Source organism: Peromyscus maniculatus, chromosome 3, assembly GCF_049852395.1.
Source record: "Peromyscus maniculatus bairdii isolate BWxNUB_F1_BW_parent chromosome 3, HU_Pman_BW_mat_3.1, whole genome shotgun sequence".
NCBI lineage: Eukaryota > Metazoa > Chordata > Mammalia > Rodentia > Cricetidae > Peromyscus > Peromyscus maniculatus.
The window spans coordinates 157,221,687-157,241,933 of record NC_134854.1 but is presented as its reverse complement, the minus strand read 5'-3'; the positions used below and the strand labels follow the sequence as shown (position 1 = coordinate 157,241,933).

Below are 20,247 nucleotides of genomic sequence, written 5' to 3'. Positions count from 1 at the left end.
GGAGAAACAATATAAAAGTCTTGTGGCTTCACTTCTGCTGTGTGTGTGTGTGTGTGTGTGTGTGTGTGTGTGTGTGTGTGTGTGTATGAGCGGTAGGTGGTGGGTGGTGGGTGGTGGGTGGTGGGTGGTGGGTGGTGGGTGGTGGGTGGTGGGTGGTGGGTTTAAGGCCAAAATATAAGTCAAGATGGTGGCTTTCTCCAAGCAATGGGTTTTGGATAACTTGCGTTTCCTCTCTTGTAGCTTCTCTATATACTCTGAGCTTCTGCTGAGGGAGAACTGCCAAGATCTTCAGAGACTTTGGATAGACCAGTCTTTAAAATTGTAAAAAGGGGCTGGGCGTTGGTGGCGCACGCCTTTAATCCCAGCACTCGGGAGGCAGAGCCAGGCGGATCTCTGTGAGTTTGAGGCCAGCCTGGGCTACCAAGTGAGCTCCAGGAAAGGCACAAAGCTACACAGAGAAACCTTGTCTTGAGAAAACCAAAAAATAAAATAAAATAAAATTATAAAAAGGAAGCGAGATCAGGATTTCCAAGAACAGGATTTGGTTTCTCTTCAGAGTCAGATAAGAGTCAGAAAACATAAATGGACAATGTCCATGAGACAGCAGAGTCTGAAAGGCCAGGAGCAGTGGAATGGAATTCGGAGTTGAGCAGGAAGTGCTGACTTAGATCCTGTGTGGGGGATTCATCATGGAATTACATGGATGGGGACCTGAAGTTCTCAGAAGAAATAAATGTTCAAAGCTACGAACCAAACAGCCACCATCCCCAGATGGGGATGTTTCAAACGCACTGTGAAAAACAGCAAAACACAGAACTTTTAAAGCGTGTGCAGCTTGTGGAGGATCATACAGGGCAGGGCTATCTGCGCCACCAGATGAGCCTGACACAGGCCACCTTCAGATTGCATCTCCCCAGCTGCACAGCACATGCCTCTGGTATTGCTCACAATGAAAGCCTGGGGCTCCAGATAATGGGACTTGGCCCCAAGCACCACCGAACATGCTTTTTCCTGCCATTCTGGGAAAGGCAAGGCTGAACTGCAAAACCTGACCCTGAACCGAACCTTGGCATTCCCCCTGCACGCCGACTAGATAAGGAGCAAGTTTTTGCCTTTTTTAAATTTGAAACTGACTCGAGTTGGAAATCTTTGTGTGCCGCGCACATCTAGCTCTTTCGGGGACTTCAACTTTTCAAAGGAGCTGAAGGAAGCTGTCGGTTGTTGATGTTCAGCAGAAGTCAGTCACAGCGGCTGCAGCAGGAGCAGAACCTCAGACGCAGCCCGAAGAGAAAATGCCAAAGAGAGACTCGAGACAGTACTTCGGAAGGAGGCTTGCGGGGCAGCGAAGTTCTCCTGATGCGAACTGCGGTCCAGTGACCGGTAGATCCAAGAGGCCGCTTCTATCAAGTGCTGCGGACAAGGGGGTAAAGCTCTGGCTTCTAGGAGGACAGCTCAAGCTGCTGCTGCCGCCGCTGCTGTTGCTCTGTGCTCTGCAGACACCCGCCGTGAGCACTGAGGTAGGGGCGATCGAAAAGTCGGTCTCTCGGTGACCTTCATGATCTATGCACCAATAGGACATTCACGTGGTGGCCACTTAAGTGATCAAAACTTAGGCACTGGCAATCTAGGAGCAAACGATGTTAGTGAAGTAATGGAAACAATTGGTATTAAAAAAAAGTTTACACTTTTTATAATTCATAAATTTGGCACAATGGAAGTGAGTGCCATAGCGTTATTTTCTTGATTCTTTGTGAGTATTAAAATACTATTTTCACAGGACAAATACTATGAAATAAGCCTATTTGACTGGAGACAGCTTTTTAGAGACAGCACAAGTTTTGAGTATTCTAACTTAAAGGTCTATATACTGAAAATAGGCTAATGATAAGAAATGATATAGGGAAATATTTGAGATCTGGTGACATGTTAAAAATGTGATGGAGTTCATTGTAGTATTTGACAGAATGTGATGCTTGGCTTGACCTGGCTTGGATTACTGGAAGCTTATTTTAAAATCTGATGTACTGGTTAGCATCATTCAATCAGTCTTAAAAATTGGATCTAGATTATATGCAACTAGACAGCATGTCATCATAAACCACACAGTTAAAATACCAAATCGTGTGCTTTCTAGTTCCACTCCCAACCACACTGACCTTGCACAGAATCTTGCCTTTTGATGAGTATTGTTCATGAGAAAAGCATCATTGCTTTGCCTAGAAATAAGCATCTGTTTGAGTGGATGTAATTCAAATAAGGTTCTCAATAATGAGCTGATGGAACCCAGGGAGCCTCTTTCCAAGCCTCTGGCTTCACTCCAACCCTCTCCAGACAATACTCAAGTGTTGCCCCCACCACAACGGAGCGTACTTTCCAGCCCCTCACTACCAAGAGGAGGGACTTTCCTAGGCACCGTCTCTCTCTCCACTCACTCGGCTCCCCTGGAAACATTGCTTTCTGGGTAAGATTTAGAGGAATAACTGCCCGCATGGAGTTCAGCTCTGTTCTCCACTCTGGGACTTGGTTAACCTAATCTCTATGGCATGAGGGCTTTTCCCCCATGACAAGATGTTATCTGAGAGGCCTCAGTCCTGCCAGCAACTGCTGAGACAAGTCTGACTGGGTCTGGAATTTACTTTTAAGCCAGATTGCCACCAGACCCAAAGCTGCGTGCACCTACATGGTCTTACTGAGGAAGAGGGGTGATATTTCAGCTTCCATATTTGCTTTTTTTTTTTTCTTCCTTTTTGTCCCCAGACTCTAAGTAAGCAAGAAGATTGTTTTTTAACAAGTCTCTCTTGGAGAATCTAACTACGTATCACTCATAAAGTTAAAAGATTTAATATAGGGGGGCTGGAAGAAGGCTGGGGGTTACAGTGCTTGATGCACACGCCTGAGGACTTGAGTGTGGGTCCCAAGAATGCACGTAAAATCCAGGTGTGATGGAATGCATGTCTATAACCCCAGTGCTGGCAGTGGGAAAGAGGTGTGGAGACAGGCAGGTCCCCAGAGCTCCAGGGATCCCTGGCCAAGTACTCAGCTCAACTGCTGAGCTTCTGGCTCACTGGGAGACCTTGTCTCAAAACATAAAGTGGAGAGCAGTAGAGGAAGACCCATGACATTGACCCTGGTCTCCATGTACATGCACATGCACGGTAAGATGTAAAGTTTACACACACACACACACACACACACACACACACACACACACACACAGTTATTTTGTTTGAACTAGGTTGGGTTGGATTGAAACAGGGTCATACACTATAACCCAGGCTGGCCTTGAACTCACTATGTAGCTAGGCAGGCCTCCGACTCATAGTAATTCTCCCACCTCAGCCTTCCCAGTGCCAGGGTTATAAATATGAGCCACTATACCTAGCTCTTAACATTCTTTGTGACATCCATGAGCGAATATGAAGAGAAACTAAAGGAAGTGGAAAGTATAATTAAACTATAAGGTTAGTGCTTTATTTCTTCAACAAATTCAACATGTAGAAACACTGTGAGCTCTATGATACAGAACACTTCCACCCTGAGAAGATAAGCCTTTGAGTTTTCTGTGCCTGTTACGAATAATGACAATCCCAGCCCAGGTAGGAATAATATGGGGGTCATCATAATGGACATGCTTGACCATTCCATGTAAAACACTGTAGGGCACAACAAATCGGCAACTTCATTTCCATCAGACTTGAGTAATGCAAATCAAGATTACCTTTTCTTATAGGCTGCTCTTAAGGTAGACCTTGACTTGACACCGGATTCCTTTGACGATCAATACCAAGGCTGTAGCAAGCAGGTCATGGAGGAGCTAAGCCAAGGAGACTACTTCATGAAGGAAATAAGCACTCATAAGTATTACTCCAGAGCATGGCAAAAAGCCCATTTAACCTGGCTGAGCCGAGACAAGACTATCCCGGAGAGTATGACCACCACACACGCTGTGGCCCTTGTGGTCTACACCTTGAATCAAAATGTGAGCTCTGACTTTGCTATGGCCATGGCCAGCCCTGTGCGCTCTCCCAGCCAGTACAGACAGTCGTTCCACTTCAAGTATTTGCACTACTACCTCACCTCAGCCATGCAGCTGCTGAGGAGAGAGAGCTCCACAAAGAACAACAGCCTGTGCTACAAAGTGCACCATGGGATGAAGAACATGAAATTTGACGTCAATGTTGGTGCCACCATTCGATTCGGCCAGTTCCTTTCTGCCTCCCTGCTAAGAGAGGAAACACGGGTGTCTGGAAACCAAACACTGTTTACTATTGTTACTTGCCTGGGTGCCTCTGTGCAAGACTTCTGTCTCAGGAAAGAAGTCTTGATCCCCCCCTATGAATTATTTGAAGTCACAAGTAAGAGCCACAACCCCAACGGAGATTTGATAAACTTGCGGTCTGCTGGAAACCTGAGCTCATATAACTGCCAGCTGCTAAAAGGTGAGCCTGCTCTAAATTGAATCTATATTTATCAGAGTCATAGATCACTCTTTGTTTATAGAAGGTTTTTGTTATTGTTGTTGTTGTTGATGATGATGATGATGATTGTTGGGTTGTTTCCTGAGTGGGCTTGGAGTAGGGGAATGGAAACAAGAATACTGACCTCCAGTGATAATGGAACTGAGACTAAATTGACTTTCTGCTTCATTTCTCACCTACCACCTCTAAAATAATAAAAATAAAAAAGAGATTCTGCACCGGTACCACCTTATCCATGGGGATATGTTCCAGCAACCCCAGAGGATGGTTACAAACCTCAGGTAATACCAAACCCTACATATACAATAGGTTTTTACTATACATACAGACCTATGATATTGAATTTATTATAAGCCAAAGGTTATTTAAATGTTCACTCTCCCTACCCCAAAATATCTTATTGCAGTTTAGTCCTCCTTCTTGTTGTAATGTGACATAACACAATGCATTTGTGATAAGATGAAATCAAAGGAGTGACATAGGCAGGTAGCATATACAGTGTGGAAACGCAGGACAAAGGTGTGATTCCCATCTCAATCAGGATGGAACAAAACTACACAAGATTTCAACATGCTACTCAGGATGATTCCTAATCTAAAATTTATGAGTTGTGATGTTTCTGAGATTCTTCAAGTAAAATTTTTAGACCACAGTTGACCAGAAATTGATAAAATTTCTAGAAAGTAAAATTGATGATAAAGGAAGATTTACTGTATTACATGGAAAATATAAGCATTTAATAAACCTTGATTAGAGGAGATAGTGCTGTGGAATATTAGTTTAACTATGTAAAGGTGTGTTGCATTTGTTTATGTTGTTTGTTTAACTAGGCAAAGATATGCTACATTTGTTTAATTATGTAAAGATGTGTTGCATTTGTTTCACCTTGCCTGCCTAAGGCATCTGATTTGTCTAATAAAGAGCTGAACGGCCAATAGTCAGGCAGTAAAGGGATAGGCAGGGCTGGTGGACAGAAAGAATGCATAGGAGAAGGAATCTAGGCTTGAGAAAGAAGAAAAAAGAGAAGAGAAGGAGAGGCAGGCAGTCGCCAGCTAGCCAGACATGGAGGAAGCATTGAAAGCAGGACATATAGAAAGAAAGAAAGGTAAAAGGCCCCGAGGCAAAATGTAGATGAAAAGAAACGGGTTAAATTAAGTTATAAGAGCCAATGGGACAAGCATAAGATGAGACCAAGCATTCATAACTAACAAGTCTCCATGTCCTGATGTGGGAGCTGGTTGGTGGCCCAATGTGGGGTGCCAAACATGTTATGCTTTCTCTTGGGCCACCAACCAGCTCCCACATCAGGACATGGAGACTTGTTATTAATATGAATGCTTGGCCTTATCTTATGCTTGTCCCACTAGCTCTTATAATTTAATTTAACCCGTTTCTTTTCATCTGTGTTTTGTCTTGGGGCTTTTACCTTTCTTTCATTCTGTATGTTCTACTTTCACTGCTTCCTCCATGTCTGTCAGTCTGGCTGGCCCTGGGTGTCTCCCTCTTTGTCTCCCTCTTTCTCTCTCCTCTCATTCTCTCTGGAGCCTGCCAGCCCCACCTATCCCTCTCCTGCCTAGCTATTGGCTGTTCAGCTTTTTATTATTTAGACCAATCAGATACCTTAGGCAGGCAAGGGGAAACAAATGCAAAACATCTTTACATAATTAAACAAATGCAGCATAAACAATTGTAATGCATCTTTGCCTAGTTAAATAAATGCAACATACACAAATGCAACACACCTTTACATAGTTAAACTAATATTCTGCAACATAAACAAATGTGATGCATCTTTACATAGTCAAAGTAATATTCCACAACAGGAAATAGAACATGATATATATTTTTTCATCTTCTCCATCAAACTTTTTTTCCTCAGGAGGAAGGTCAAGGTCATTATATGAATAAAAAGTTCTCAAATTAACACAATAAGTAAAATTTTTACTTTCTAGTTTTCTATTTGTTAACCCTATTCTGTTATGATTGGATATCTTGGCAACACAGAATGAATCAAAACAAAGTCATTATTCTGGGGGGATTTGAGTCTAATGAACAATGGGAGAAGAAATTAATGTATGAATTTGAAAGTCCCAAGTGACACAGCAGATGGGTTACAGCTGGTCCATGTAGGGAGATACTCTGCTTCTGGAGAAGGTGAGGTGGGCTTCCCAACAGAGGGCTACGTGGGACTTGAAATGAGCACAGAGATTTTCAGAAAGAGAGAAAACATATGGTAAAATCATGGGGAACCACCAAGCCCAGGGTGGCTGGAGAGCAGTGTGTGGGAAGGAGAGAGGCCTAGAGAGGGATCGGGGGCTTCTCCAGGCAGCAGGTTCTCGTGGACCTGATTGGCCTTGAATCTACCTTAAGTTGTGGGTGATGAGAAGTCATCAGAAGTATGGAGGACATCAGCCAGGCATGGTAGCACACACAATCCTAATCCCAGCACTTGGGAGGCAGAGACTGATGGATCTCTGTGAGTTCAAGGCCAGCCTGGTCTACAGAGAGCCAGCGACAGCTATTAGCAAGACCCTAGCACAACAACAACAGACACCAAACAAACAGCAGCAATAACAAAAAGTTGTAGGCAGTCCAAGGGCCTTGAGGTGGAACCCCAACATGGCATAAAACCAGGCATCCGGTATAGGCAGGAAGAGTAGAAGTCCAGTGTCACCCTCTCGTTGGATAGCAAATTCAAGGCAAGCTTAGGATGTGTGAGACCTTCTCCTTAAAATGGGTTGGAAAGATGGCTCAGGGCTTAAGAGTATTGACCGTTCTTCCAGAAGACTCAGATTCAGTTTCTAGGACCCACCCACATGGTGACTCACACTCCAGCTCCTGCTCTGACGTCTGTTCTGGCTTCTGTGGGCACCTGGCATGCAAGTCATACACAGACACACACTCAGGCAAAACACTCATCCACATAACATAAAACAAGTAAACCTTTAAAAATGCATAGTGTCTTAGTTAGGTTTCTATTGCTGTGATAAATACCCTGACCAAAAGCAACTTAGAGAAGAAAGGATTTATTATATCTTACAGCTTGGAGTCAGTCCATCATCCAGGGAGATCAGAGCAGGAACCAGGAGCTGATGCAGAAGCCATGGAGGAGTACTGCTTACTGGCTTGCTCTCCATGGCTTGCTCAGCCTGCTTTCTCATAGAACCCAGGACCACCAGCCCAGGGATGGCATCACCCACAGTAGGCTGGGCCCTCTCACATTGATCACTAGTTAAGAAAATGCCCTACATGCCTGCCTATATAGAACAATTCTATAGAGGCATTTTCTCACTTGAGAGTCCCTCTTCCCAAATTACACAGAGCTTATGCCAAGCTCATGAAACACTAACCAGCACACATAATTTAAAAGCAGAAAAGAAGTGGGTTATTTAATTGATCAGTGTTGTAAAAGCAGCTCTGGAGATACTGTGAGAAACAACCTTTAAAAAAGAGACATTCAAGATACCACAGTAGACAAAAGAAGAGCATGCTCTTTAGGAAAAGTTGGGGATCCCATTTCACCCTTTCATGTTGCTGCCCAGCTGCTCTGCTAAGGGGCAATTCTGTAGCACATTCTGTGCCATCTGATTCAGGACAATGGTCCTTGCCAGCACACAAATGCAGCCGCAGATAGTCCCAAGCCAGCTGCACCAGCTACCTGTGGATTATTTCCCAGTCTCTCCCCACTCCTTCATCAACACTACTGTTTGTACTTGGGACTCAGCACTTCTCAGCTCCATTCCGCAGTGTTGTGCGGGCCTTCTTCAAGCTGAGGTCTAGCCTGCTCACTCTGTCGGTACATACAGACTGGGCAGAGGTGACCTGTCAATATTGTCATCTCCTCCCTCTTCCTTTTGGCAGCAATACAAATGACATGAATATTGGCTCCACAGACCCAAGACGGTTGTGTTGGTCAGAGGATGAAAAACTGCAGTAGAATATGAGGAAAAGAATGATGCTTTGACAATGAGTAAGAACATGCCTAGCCAGCTTCCACGATTCTCAATGTACACTTGCCTAAGAGTAGAGGCAAGGGGATCAGAAGGTCAAGGCCATCCTTGACAATATATCAAGTTCAAGGCCAGACTGAGATACATGAGACCCAGTCTAAAAAAAAAAAAAGGAAAAGAAACAACAACTTGAACACAAATAGAATACTGAGGGAATATATATTGCTCTTCTGTCAGCTTCAAGGAAAAGTATTCCAGAACAAAGCTGAGGATGTCACTCAGTGGGAAACCACTTGCTTAGCAAACACAAGGTCCTGTGTTTCATACCCAGTACTGCAAAGAACAAATGAGACAGAGAAAGAGAAAAAAAAAAAAGATGCTTGGACCCCCCTCCTCCTGACACACACACACACACACACACACACACACACACACACACACACACACACACACACACACTGCTCTCCTGTAATGAAACCACTTAAATACAACTTTAACTCAGCCTTGAGTTAGGACTTAGCTGGGATAGCCATATATATTATCAGACATTGGATGTTTGGTTTGTCTTCAGTGAATACTTGAAACCATTACATACTTAGGAAAATCAGTGACCTTGTGTTGCCCTCTAAGCTCTTTGTGGACAGGGCCTGGAGAACCAAGTATTCAGGGTAAGACAGGGAACTGGGCAGCTTGACCCAGATCCTCCGTGTTTGGCTCCACAACCATCTGTTCCACTCATTGGCTTCACGTTCTTGGTCAAATAGCTTAAGCTCTTCGAGTTTCTCTTCTACAGGATGAGCAGTACCAAGACTGGAGTGGCTGTGTAGCATGCTGGAGGCCAAGTCCAATTCTCCAGAGCTCAAGTAAGGAGAGAAAAATACTCCATAATGAGCATTAGAACACAAGGCTTTTATGAAGATTAAGTAAACTAAGATGCGAAATTACTTAACATTCCTTAGCAGACTGTAAATGGTAAATCAGTGTTACCTGTAAGCTTTAGTCCCCGACCAGACAGGGCAGCCATCTCTTGTTGAGGGCATGAATAATGGTGGAGGAATGAAGCCTCTTTCTATCTCCCAGTCACCCTGTAAGTCACTAGGCTAGAGACAGTTCTGATACCTGAGTCACGCTGTAAGTCACTAAGCTAGAAGTAGTTCTGATACCCGATAGTCTGAAGATTATGATCCGAAATCCATCCAAGCCCTTGTCAAGAGAAAGGCGCTGGACTCACACCCGAATGTCTACAGTGTGGTCACCAGCAGTATGTAACCATTTCTTTTGTGATGTAAACACATTAATTTTTCTAGAAATCTGTCAATTACAAGCTTGAGTAGCCTCCAGAAGTGAACTTGTAAATGGTGGCGGCTGGCGGGGTAGGCGTATACCATCATGCTAGGTGCCTTTTTTTTTTTCAGAAACGGAAAAGGGATGAGATGTGTATGTCAGCCAAGAGCTGGCCCTAGCATCTGGTGTCCTCCTGGCTGCCCCAACTGTGGAAGTGTCTGGAAGGGTAAAAGGGGAGACATAAGTGCTTGCTGCGGGGAGGGCTCTTTCTTCCTCTGAGCGTGGACTATGAAGGAAGGTGGGGAGGAGACTGGCCCACCTGGTGGCTCTGGGACACCCCCCTTTAGCCTCATCTGCCACAGTCTAGCGGCTAACCTCCACTTGAGCCGAGGACAGAGTGGCTGTCTGATCTTGATTGGACAGAGTTAGCACCTGCTTAGCTTGACTGATGACAAAACGTCACTGGCTTCAGGATGTTCTCAGTTGATCACTGCAGTGTTTTCTTTTGATTTGCTGCCACCGCCGCACTGGGGACGCTCTTCATATCGTAAGAAACGTCCCTTGGGCCGTTTGTGCTCATTGATAACTTTCCACACGTAAACCCTGGGAGGGGAGGAGCGCTACCAACTACTTTCTTTTTTTCTTAGATGAGGTCTCAGGCTGTTCTAGAACTTACTCCCTACTCAAGCTTCGGACTCTCCTGCCTTTGCCTCCCAAGTGCTGGGATTACAGGCATGAGCCACCACACCTAGCTTAATGCCATAGATTTTTTTTCCTGGCAGTTCCTTTCCTAAGTAGGGTCAGTGAACTCTCCCCAGACCTGAGTTTTCTGGATAGCTTCTACGGCTCACTTCTCCCACTAAGGTTTGTCTAGGGAACTCACAGATGTTCTGGAACACTGACACCTAATTTCTAAATAAACTCAGATCCTCTAAGACTGCTTCTCGTTCTTACATTCTCTTTCCATTAGCAGAAGCCATACTCTCTGCATATCCCCAAAGGCCCTATGAGCCAGATGAGTATACGTCCCCTCCTCTTCCTTTGTAACTCAAGAGATGGATTCTTTAAAAGACTCCATGCAGCCAGACGTGGTGGCACATGCCTCTAACCCCAGTGTCTTGGGAAGAAGAGAGGGGATTGGGAGTTCAGGGTCATTCTTACCTTATGTAGGGAGTCTGAGGCCAGCCTGGGCTACATGACAAAAAGAAACAAACAAGAAAACCAGACTGTTAAAATTAACCAGTTAGGATACTGTCTTTGTCTCAATGAGAAACAGTATATTAAAAACCGGAACTTGCCCAGTCCTTTGGGTTATGTTACAATAAACCGATTTGGTCTTCTAAACGTGCAGCCCAAAGTCAAAGTACCAAATACTGAACCATTCAAAAATAAACTAAGAATTCAAACTGGTAGCAAAGCAGATTCAAGGGAGAAAATACGAAAAAGAAAAATTAAGTCATTCTAAACTACCCTGTCTCCCTTGTAATTACTTTGTTACCCCTCACATGATCTATACTGGTTACCATAGTAACATGTTTTCATGTTTATTAAAAGATCCAAACTATGCCAACAGAATGTTAATTTGTTTTTCTCTCTTAAGTAATTCCTTTCAGCAAAACAATGTGTACCACACACATACGCATACGCTCACACATACACACACACTACACAATCTGCTCTTTATTGCTGGATTTACAAAGAAGGGTTTATGTCAAAATATTTCAAATCATCAAAATCCTTGGCGTGCTTCTAGAAAAACAAAGCCAGCTGTTTGTAGCAGCTTAGTTTTACCTGTGACCTCTGCGAGTGACAAGCAAGAGTGCAATAGTGTCGTGGTCTTGGGGGAGTGACTTGGTCTCTGCACCTGTTGCTCTGCATGGAAAAGGGAAGCTATCATTTAAACTCACCCGATAAGATTCTGATGAGAAGAAACGACAATGTGTGCAAAGGCCCTTAGCAGGCCCTCTGACCCTGGGAGGGCTCAAACATCGAGCTCCAGTACGGCTCTTCCCCGGTTCGTTTCACTCTGTGTTGTTGTTTGTTTTTTCTCTTTTGGGGGGCCCACTACCCAACTCCCAAATAATCAGTCTTTATTATGAACACCAGGACTTAGCTTGGCTTGTCTTAGCCAGCTTTTCTTAACTTAAATTATCCCGTCTATCTTTTGCCTCTGGGCTTTTCTCCTTTTCTTACTTCTCTATATCTTACTTTCACTCTTACTCCGTGGCTGGCTGGGTGGCTGGGTGGCTGGGTGGCTGGGTGGCTGGGTGGCTAGGTGGCTGGCCCCTAGCATCCTCAGTCTCTCTGTATTCACCAGACCCTGTCCAATTGCTTAAGATAGAAAATGTGACCCAGATTACATTAGCAAAGAAGATTCTCTGCTGCTGGGGCTGGTGAGAAGGCTTATCAGTGAAAAGTCGCCACCGCTCTGTCAGAAGAATGCAGTTCAGTTCCCAGCACACATAACTGGTGGCTCACAGCCGCCTGTATGGGCACCTACACTCATGTGTGCATGCTTCCACACAGGCACACAGGCATGCACTGGGATTTCAAAATAAAACTAAATCTTGCACAGGAGGCAGAAGCAGGTGGATCTCTGTGAGTTAGGGGCTACTTATCTACATAGCAAGTTCAAGACCAGCCAGAACTACATAGTGAGACCCCATCTCAAGTGTATAAATGTGTGTATACAAATACTTATTTTTATTCATTGATTTAGAGGCAGTACCTCACTGCGTAGCCCTGGCTGGCCTGGAACTTGCTATGCAGACCCTGAACTCAGAGAACCACCTGCTTCTGGCACCTAAGTGCTAGGATTAAAGCCATGTGTCACCACACCCTGCTTTAAAAGTGTTTTAAAAACCTCTCCCCCCACCCCCCAGCTCATCTCTAACTTGTGTCTTCTTTGTTTTCCACAGCTTCCGGCAAGAAGTGCACCCCTGCTCCCATGGTTATTGTTTGCCTCTTCTTGGCCAGTGTTGTTATCTCTTCCAAAAACAGAGAGCAAAGGAATCCACTGGCTCCTTTTTAAAGAAACTATTTAAACATTTTGCTTATCTTTTTGCTACCAGAATCTGAGGTCCACACTTCCCACCACACCACAGAAGACACAGAGACAGAAGTTGGTGGAAGAAAATAAGTTTATTCAAAACCAGCCCTAAATAAGGCAGAAGACTGTCTCAAATCTCTACCTAAAAGGGATCTATGTATATTGGTTACTTTCCTTGTTGCTGTGACCAAAACCAAAAGCAGAAACTTGAAGTTGGGAAGGAAAGCTTTACTTGACTTAGAAATGCACGGAACACCACAGCCAGAACGACATGGCACCAGGAGCACCAGGCACCACAGAAGCGTAAGTGGGCGGGGTACCAAACCACAAGCCCCTCCTCCCATGACTCACTTCCTCCAGCAAGGCTCCACCTCCTGAAGAGCACACAGCGATGGAAAATGATGCCTCCAGCAGGGGACAAAGTACCCAAACACGTAAGGAGCATTAACATTCAAACCACGGGGTCTTAACGTTCAGAGTATTCTTACAGAGGAGAGACGGGAGTCCAGACAGACAGTGGACAGAGCGTTTGCCCTGAGGTGTCTTCTTGGCTCTGCCCTGGCAGGAACCTCCCAAAGGACCACTCTCCTGCTGCAGCTGCTTAACCAGACCTGGAAAAGGCCTTTATCACACTGTTACTGAAAGCCGTACATGGTGTCCTCTTTGCCAGTCACATTCTTATCCAATCTGGACACCACTTGCCTATGAGTTGGCCAGAGATCCTCGGTGAGAGAGATGACTATCCAATTACAGCCTGTGAGATACAATCAGGGTACATTTTCAAAATGAGTTTTAGGAGCGCAGCAGGAATCTCTTTGGGCAGTGATTAGCAGAAGCACAGTACATGTGCCCTGGAAGTTGCTACCAGCTACCGTGCCACAAAGAGAGACGAATTGGCCTCCCTGAGAAACTAACTCAGTGGAGGCAGAGCTAAGAAATGGAAAGAAATTAGGACAGGTAAGAGCATGTGATGAGCCTCTAGAGGCAAACTGCCTGAAGCATGCATTAGGCTTCATCATTACAGGAATCAATAAACAATGTCTTTGCTAACGTAATCTGGGTCACGTTTTCTATCTCAAGCTATTGGACAGGGTCTGGTGAGTACAGACTTTTTTTTTTTTTTAACTTAGTGATCCTAAGTAGTAACAAATCAAAGTGGGTAGGAAAATTGACGATTTTTCTTCAGAGATTTTTGTCAGCATCCAAGATCAAATCAATGTACTCTCAAATGGGGAGACTTGTGGAAACCTGAGAGAGAAAAATGGAATGTGTTGGTGTTAGATTTGTTAGGCAGCGTAGGGAGGACCAACGGCAGGAAAAGAGACTAGAGCCTGGTTTCCATAGACCGGACTGTTTATTCCCAAACAGGGAAGGACAGACACTCTCCCACGGGAAAAGGAATGTCTGCATGGGGAAAGACTGGCAGTGTCTCTTTATAGTGGTGGTTGAGGGGTGCAAGCACATCCATAAGAGGCTAGGGCAGTTCCGCAGTTGCTCTTTTCCTGGTTTAGGATGCAGCCACTGGGCGCCAGGGCGTTTCTGGGTGCAGGATGATGGTGACTGTGCGTCATGCAGCCACAGGCTACTAGGGGCTCCAGCTCCACATTCTTTGCTCCCTCCCTGTTAGAGTCTGGCCCAACAAGATCATTAGCAGGAATCCTGTCTTATGACCAAGGCATTTATTCTATCAGTTAGTAAAATCTTAGCCATGCCTGTAACAAGCTCCTACGTGCATGTTTCTAAAACATTGCTAAAAAATGGAATTTAGGCATGTTACTTTATAGACTAGAGGGAAATTTTTATTTCAGATCTTTGTAGAAAAGTATATGTTGTGGCAGAAGGCTGTGTGTGGAAATCAAGGTGAGAATATGAAAAAAAAAACTGGTTATCAAATAACTGCCAGAATATTTGAACTCAATTATGTGCTATGGAATGCAGAATATAAATTACCAAAATTCATAACTGCAAATATTTCCCAGCCTTTCCCTCAGGAAGTGCACAGCTTCAATTCAGACCTGGTCTCCAAAGGCCCTGCCATTGAGGTTAATGGAGGGAGGAGTGTGGGGTGACTTTGAACTGTGACTACATTATGCAGTTCTTAGCCCCTTGAAGAACACTGAGATAAAAAGCACCGGAAGTGGAAATCAGCTCATCTGTCCCAGAGAGGAATGTGGGAGAGGCCATGCTATAATCCAAGAAACAGAATGGATAGCTATATGACCCACCTGTCGGAATCTCCAGCCATCAACACACTGTCCTTCTGCAGCTGGGGAGGCCCAGACTAACAGGGCTGACTTAGGGTCACCATGACCAAAGCAACTTGGGGAGGAAAGGGTTTATTCAGTTACACTTCTACAGCACTGTTTATCACTGAAGGAAGTCAGGACAGGAACTCAAGCAGAGAGGATCCTGGAGGCAGGAGCCGATGCAGAGGCCACGGAGGGTGCTGCTTACTAGCTTACTCCTCATGGCTTACTCAGCCTGCTTTCTTACAGAATCCAGGACCACCAGCCCAGGGATGGCCCTCCCCAATCAATCACTTAATTAAGAAAATGCTCTACAGGCTTGCCTACACTCCAGTCTTATGGAAGCATTCTTTTTTTAAATCAAGGATCCACCTCTCAGATGAACATAGTTTGTGTCAAGTTGACATGAAACTATCTGTAAAAGGAACAAGAATTTGCACAAATAATTTGGGATAACCCTTGCATGGGGTCTTAGGTAGCTGTCTAGGGAACAGCTTTGCAGTGAGCCCTGGAAAGGCAGCAGTGAAATGACGTAGCAGGAAAAGCCACCCAACATACATCTCCTTTCGTGCCATAGGAATGCACTTATTGAGCTATGAGATATACAGAGGATCTTGGGGCTTAGAAGTTGAGGATAGGGTGAGTGAGATGGTTCAGCAGGTAAAGGGGCGAAGGTGAGGATAGGGTGAGTGAGATGGTTCAGCAGGTAAAAGGGCGAAGATGAGGATAGGGTGAGTGAGATGGTTCAGCAGGTAAAGGGGCGAAGATGAGGATAGGGTGAGTGAGATGGTTCAGCAGGTAAAGGGGCGAAGATGAGGATAGGCTGGGTGAGATGGTTCAGCAGGTAAAGGGGCTTACTGCACAAAACTGACAACCTGAATTTGATCTCTGCAGCCCATGTAAAAAGCCAGATATGAGCCAGGCGGTGGTGGCACACACCCTCGATCCCAGCACTGGGGAGGCAGAGGCAGGCAGAGCTCTGTAAATTGGAGGCCAGCCTGGTCTACAGAGGGAGTTCCAGGACAAGCTCCAAAGCTACACAGAGAAACCCTGTCTCGAAAAACAAAAAACAAAACAAAAAGCCAGATATGGTCATGTGCATCTGTAATCCCAGTACTTCTACAGTAAGATGGAAAACAGAGACAGGGGAATCACTTTAAAGCTCATAGGCAGCCAACCAAACAGAAATATTTTTTATTTATAAATAAGTAAATAAATAAATAAATAAACAAATAAATAAATAATAAAAAGGATCCTGCCTTAAAAACAAGGTTGAGGCCGGGCGTTGGTGGCGCACGCCTTTAATCCCAGCACTCGGGAGGCAGAGCCAGGCGGATCTCTGTGAGTTCGAGGCCAGCCTGGGCTACCAAGTGAGCTCCAGGAAAGGCGCAAAGCTACACAGAGAAACCCTGTCTCGAAAAACCAAAAAAAAAAAAAAAAAAAAACAAGGTTGAAGAGGAAAACCAACTCCAAAGGTTACCTTCTGACCTCTATATGTATGTCATAGCATGTGCACACCCACACTCACACACAGTAGCGGGGATAAACTTGAAACTTTTTCTTTTCTTCTAAAAGTTGAATATACTTGACCAGTTCTCTCACAAATGTATAATCTCTAAGAAGAAATTGAAAAACAAGTCACAAGAGGAAAATCAAGTCTTATGTATGTGAGAGTCCAAGCGTCTGGAAAGACGCCTTAAAGAAGAACCAGGAAGGCTTTGGATGGAGGCAGCATTTGAGCCAGGCAGTAGGATGTCTAATGGGAGGAAAGGGTGAGAGGAGGGAAGAGAGAGACAATAAGACATTATATGTGGTAGTGTGTTGTGGCCAAAACAAGTACAAACCATAGACACGAAACAGAGAAGAAAATGAGACACCTCTGGATCCTGGATATAGACATTTAGAGACCTTTGGCCTCTACACACACACACACACACACACACACACACACACACACACACACACATACATACACACACACCCTCATGAGTGCTGTGGGATGTTCTGTATGGCAAATGTGTTGCTCTGATTCGTTAGTAAATAAAACACTGATTGGCCAGTAGTCAGGCAGGAGGAAGTATAGGCGGGACAAGGAGGAAAAGAATCCTGGGAAGTGGAAGGCTGAGTCAGAGACACTGCCAGCCGCCACCATGACAAGCAGCATGTGAAGATGCCGGTAAGCCACGAGCCACGTGGCAAGGTATAGATTTATAGAAATGGGTTAATTTAAGATATATGAACAGTTAGCAAGAAGCCTGCCACGGCCATACAGTTTGTAAGCAATATAAGTCTCTGTGTTTACTTGGTTGGGTCTGAGTGGCTGTGGGACTGGCGGGTGACAGAGATTTGTCCTGACTGTGGGCAAGGCAAGAAAACTCTAGCACAGAGGAGGGTTTGCTTAGGTGAGCTGCGGCTTCATGTGGGAAAGAGCTGAGAAAGAAAAGGCCAAGCAGGGATGGTCCTTGAATTTATAGAGCCAAGAAACAGTTAAGTCCGGCAGAGAAAGGAGTGTGATGGCTGGAGGTGAGACTTAAAGCCACACAGTGTGGAGCCAGCAAGATGGCTCTGCAGAAAAGGCACCACCTGCTAAGCCTGATGAGCTGAATTGGATCCCCAAACATACATGGTAGCAGGAGACTCCTGAAAGTTGTCTCCTGACCGCCACACATGCATCACACACCCACACACACACACACAAATAAACAGATATTATTTCAAATATTTTTAAATCGATAAGGCCACATAGCAAAGCCAAAATGTCAGTCAAAAGCATTTCATCTCCATGCACAATCAGGTTTCAGAGTAAAACAGATTTAAACAGGAAAGTCTTACAGAGTGCTCTCCACACAAGCAACATCATTTTTTTTTTTTTTTTGAGCATCCCGCAGTGCACATAGTAGAAAGGTGGATTCTAAAGCAGGTCCTGTGTCGGCAGACTCATTAGTCTGTGCCCTCACACAGTTCTGCTCTACTCCAACAGAAAACATTGTGGCCTACGTGGTCATGATTCTCAGGAAGTAAGTTTTTTAAATGATGACATAGTTCTCCCTCCTGCTGCTGTTCACAGACCAAAGCTTGGAGACAGAAATCACTCTCTTGAAATCATGCAGATTTATGAGCTTGGTTAAGGATAAAAGTATGGTTCATATTCCCTTGAGCTCTCTCAGAAGTTCAAAATTTTTGAGTATGAAATCTGTAAAGTTGGTCATTTATTTAAATTAAGTCAAAACCCAAGTTAACATTTCAGAATTTAAGCTAGGTATTGTAACACACCTGAAACCTAGCACTGGGAGGTGGAGACAGGAGGATGCCCAGAGTGTGCAGGAAGAGAGCTGTAGGCGACCTGCGGGCTCCAGGGTCAGCAAGAGAGCCTGTGAAAGAGGGACGGTGAGGACGAAAGAGGAAGACGCCTGATGTGGACCTTTGGCCTACACACACACACACACACACACACACACACACACTCACACACAGACTCACACACACACACACACACACTCACACACAGACTCACACACACACACTCACACACACATACACACACACACTCACACACACACACACACTCACACACACACACACACACTCATGCAACTATAGGCTAGTTTAGATATTTCACTGTAATATCTCATTTCTCTTCCTGCTAGTCTGGGGTATCTTCTAGAGGTAAAACTAACGCTCAGAAATAAATTCATATGGACTGTTAAAAGAAACTACTAGACAAGGTACATAGTGACTATCTCTCATAGTGATTTCATTAAAATAATGAAGCATCTCTTGTTTGTGTGTATACAAATATCCTGAACCCATTTAATATTTTATTTTTATGTCACAGTGCAGTGTTTTCTTTAATATCTGAAAGTTCTGTGTGTACTTAAAACAGCAGGAAAGGGGCTGGAGAGATGGCCCAGTAGTCAGGATGCTTGCTGCTCTTGAATAGAACCCAGATTCAGTTCCCAGCATCCACATAGTCACTTACAAAGGTCTGAAATTCCAGTTCCAGAGAGTCCAGTGCTCTCCTTTAATGTCTGAGGGATCCTGCATACATGTGGACACATACACATATACAGGCAAAACACCCATAACATAAATAAGAATAAATAAATATTCTTTAAGCAGTGAAATAAAATTTCTGGATAAATTGCATATTAAATCAGGATTTAAGGTTTAGTTGTCCAGTGATCTGATTCCAATCGACTTTTGTTGAATTAACTCATTTTCCTTTAAATGTGTTGTCGGGGTTTTTTTTGTTTTATTTTGGTTTTTTTTGAAACAAGGTTTGTCCATCCCAGGCTAGGATGGACCATCTGTCTTCACTCCATGAGCACTAGGATTACATGTATGTACTACCACACCCAGTGTTACTCAGGGCTGGGGACTGAACCAGGGGCTTGGTGAATACAAGGGAAGCAATTTTCCAACTGAGATATCCCAAGCTCTATCTAACCTTGATTTGGTAAAATTAACAGTCATTTTGCTGAACTTCTGGAACCCTGAGGAGTAGCAAACATTGGCACTGAGAAGTCGGAACACAAAAGGATTGAAGACCGCAAGGCAGGGTCTTCCTTTCTGGGACTCTCAAGTGAGACTATTAACCTTGTCTACAGTAACCTTACAGCATCTTCCTGCCTCTCTGAGATTTGCAGCTACAGCTAGTCAGGTCAGGTGCCCTCAGAGGCCACCTGTCATCTCATTTAGCTTCCTTGGAAGTGTTGGAGGAAAAGAGCTTCACATCCACCCAAGTCCTGCATGGAAGTATTGCAAAAAATGAAGTATGACTCTTTTTTATTTAAAATTTTTCAAAATATATTTTGATCATGTTTTTCCACTCCCCAAACTCTTCCCAGATGCTACCAACCTCCCTACCCACCCAAATTCAGGCTCTCTCTCTCTCTCTCTCTCTCTCTCTCTCTCTCTCTCTCTCTCTCTCTCTCTCTCTCTCTCAAAATTATCAAAAATAGGAAAATCAAAACAACGGAAACACCAATAAGACAAAATAAAAACGAAAAGCACACAAAAGAACCTGGAGTTTGTTTTGTGTTGGCCACCTACCCCTGGGCTTGGAGCCTGCCCTTGGGGGTAGTTGGTATAGCAGTGTCACTCCATCGGAGAAAGCTGGTTTCCCCCTCCTAGCTGATGTCCATTGCAAAGAGCTTCTTGGCTGGCGTGGGACTTTGTGTCCACTTCCCCTTCCCAATGCCCAGATTGAAGTGTGACTTTCAGTTGAGGAGACCATGCCC

General features: G+C 44.5%; 1 protein-coding gene across 2 annotated transcripts; it reads left to right on the top strand.

Moving 5' to 3' along the window:
• Positions 1-723: 723 nt before the first annotated feature.
• Positions 724-13,816, top strand: Art4 (ADP-ribosyltransferase 4 (inactive) (Dombrock blood group)). 2 transcript variants are annotated; one of them, XM_076568105.1, is made up of 3 exons: positions 724-1,517; positions 3,731-4,439; positions 12,784-13,816. In XM_076568105.1, exons 1-3 carry the CDS (start codon positions 1,293-1,295, stop codon positions 12,849-12,851), a joined length of 1,002 nt encoding a protein of 333 aa, XP_076424220.1. In that variant the 5' UTR covers positions 724-1,292; the 3' UTR covers positions 12,852-13,816. The 2 variants fall into 2 exon arrangements, with proteins under 2 accessions (XP_076424220.1, XP_006976611.1); XM_006976549.4 differs by having other exon boundaries at positions 730-1,517; positions 12,631-13,816.
• Positions 13,817-20,247: the final 6,431 nt, after the last annotated feature.

Coding starts and splice junctions, on each gene's coding strand:
- Art4 (XM_006976549.4), top strand. CDS start 1,293: ATGCCAAAGAGAGACTCGAGACAGTACTTCGGAAGGAGGCTTGCGGGG. Junction 1,518..3,730: donor CACCCGCCGTGAGCACTGAG/GTAGGGGCGATC, acceptor CTTTTCTTATAG/GCTGCTCTTAAGGTAGACCT. Junction 4,440..12,630: donor TAACTGCCAGCTGCTAAAAG/GTGAGCCTGCTC, acceptor TGTTTTCCACAG/CTTCCGGCAAGAAGTGCACC.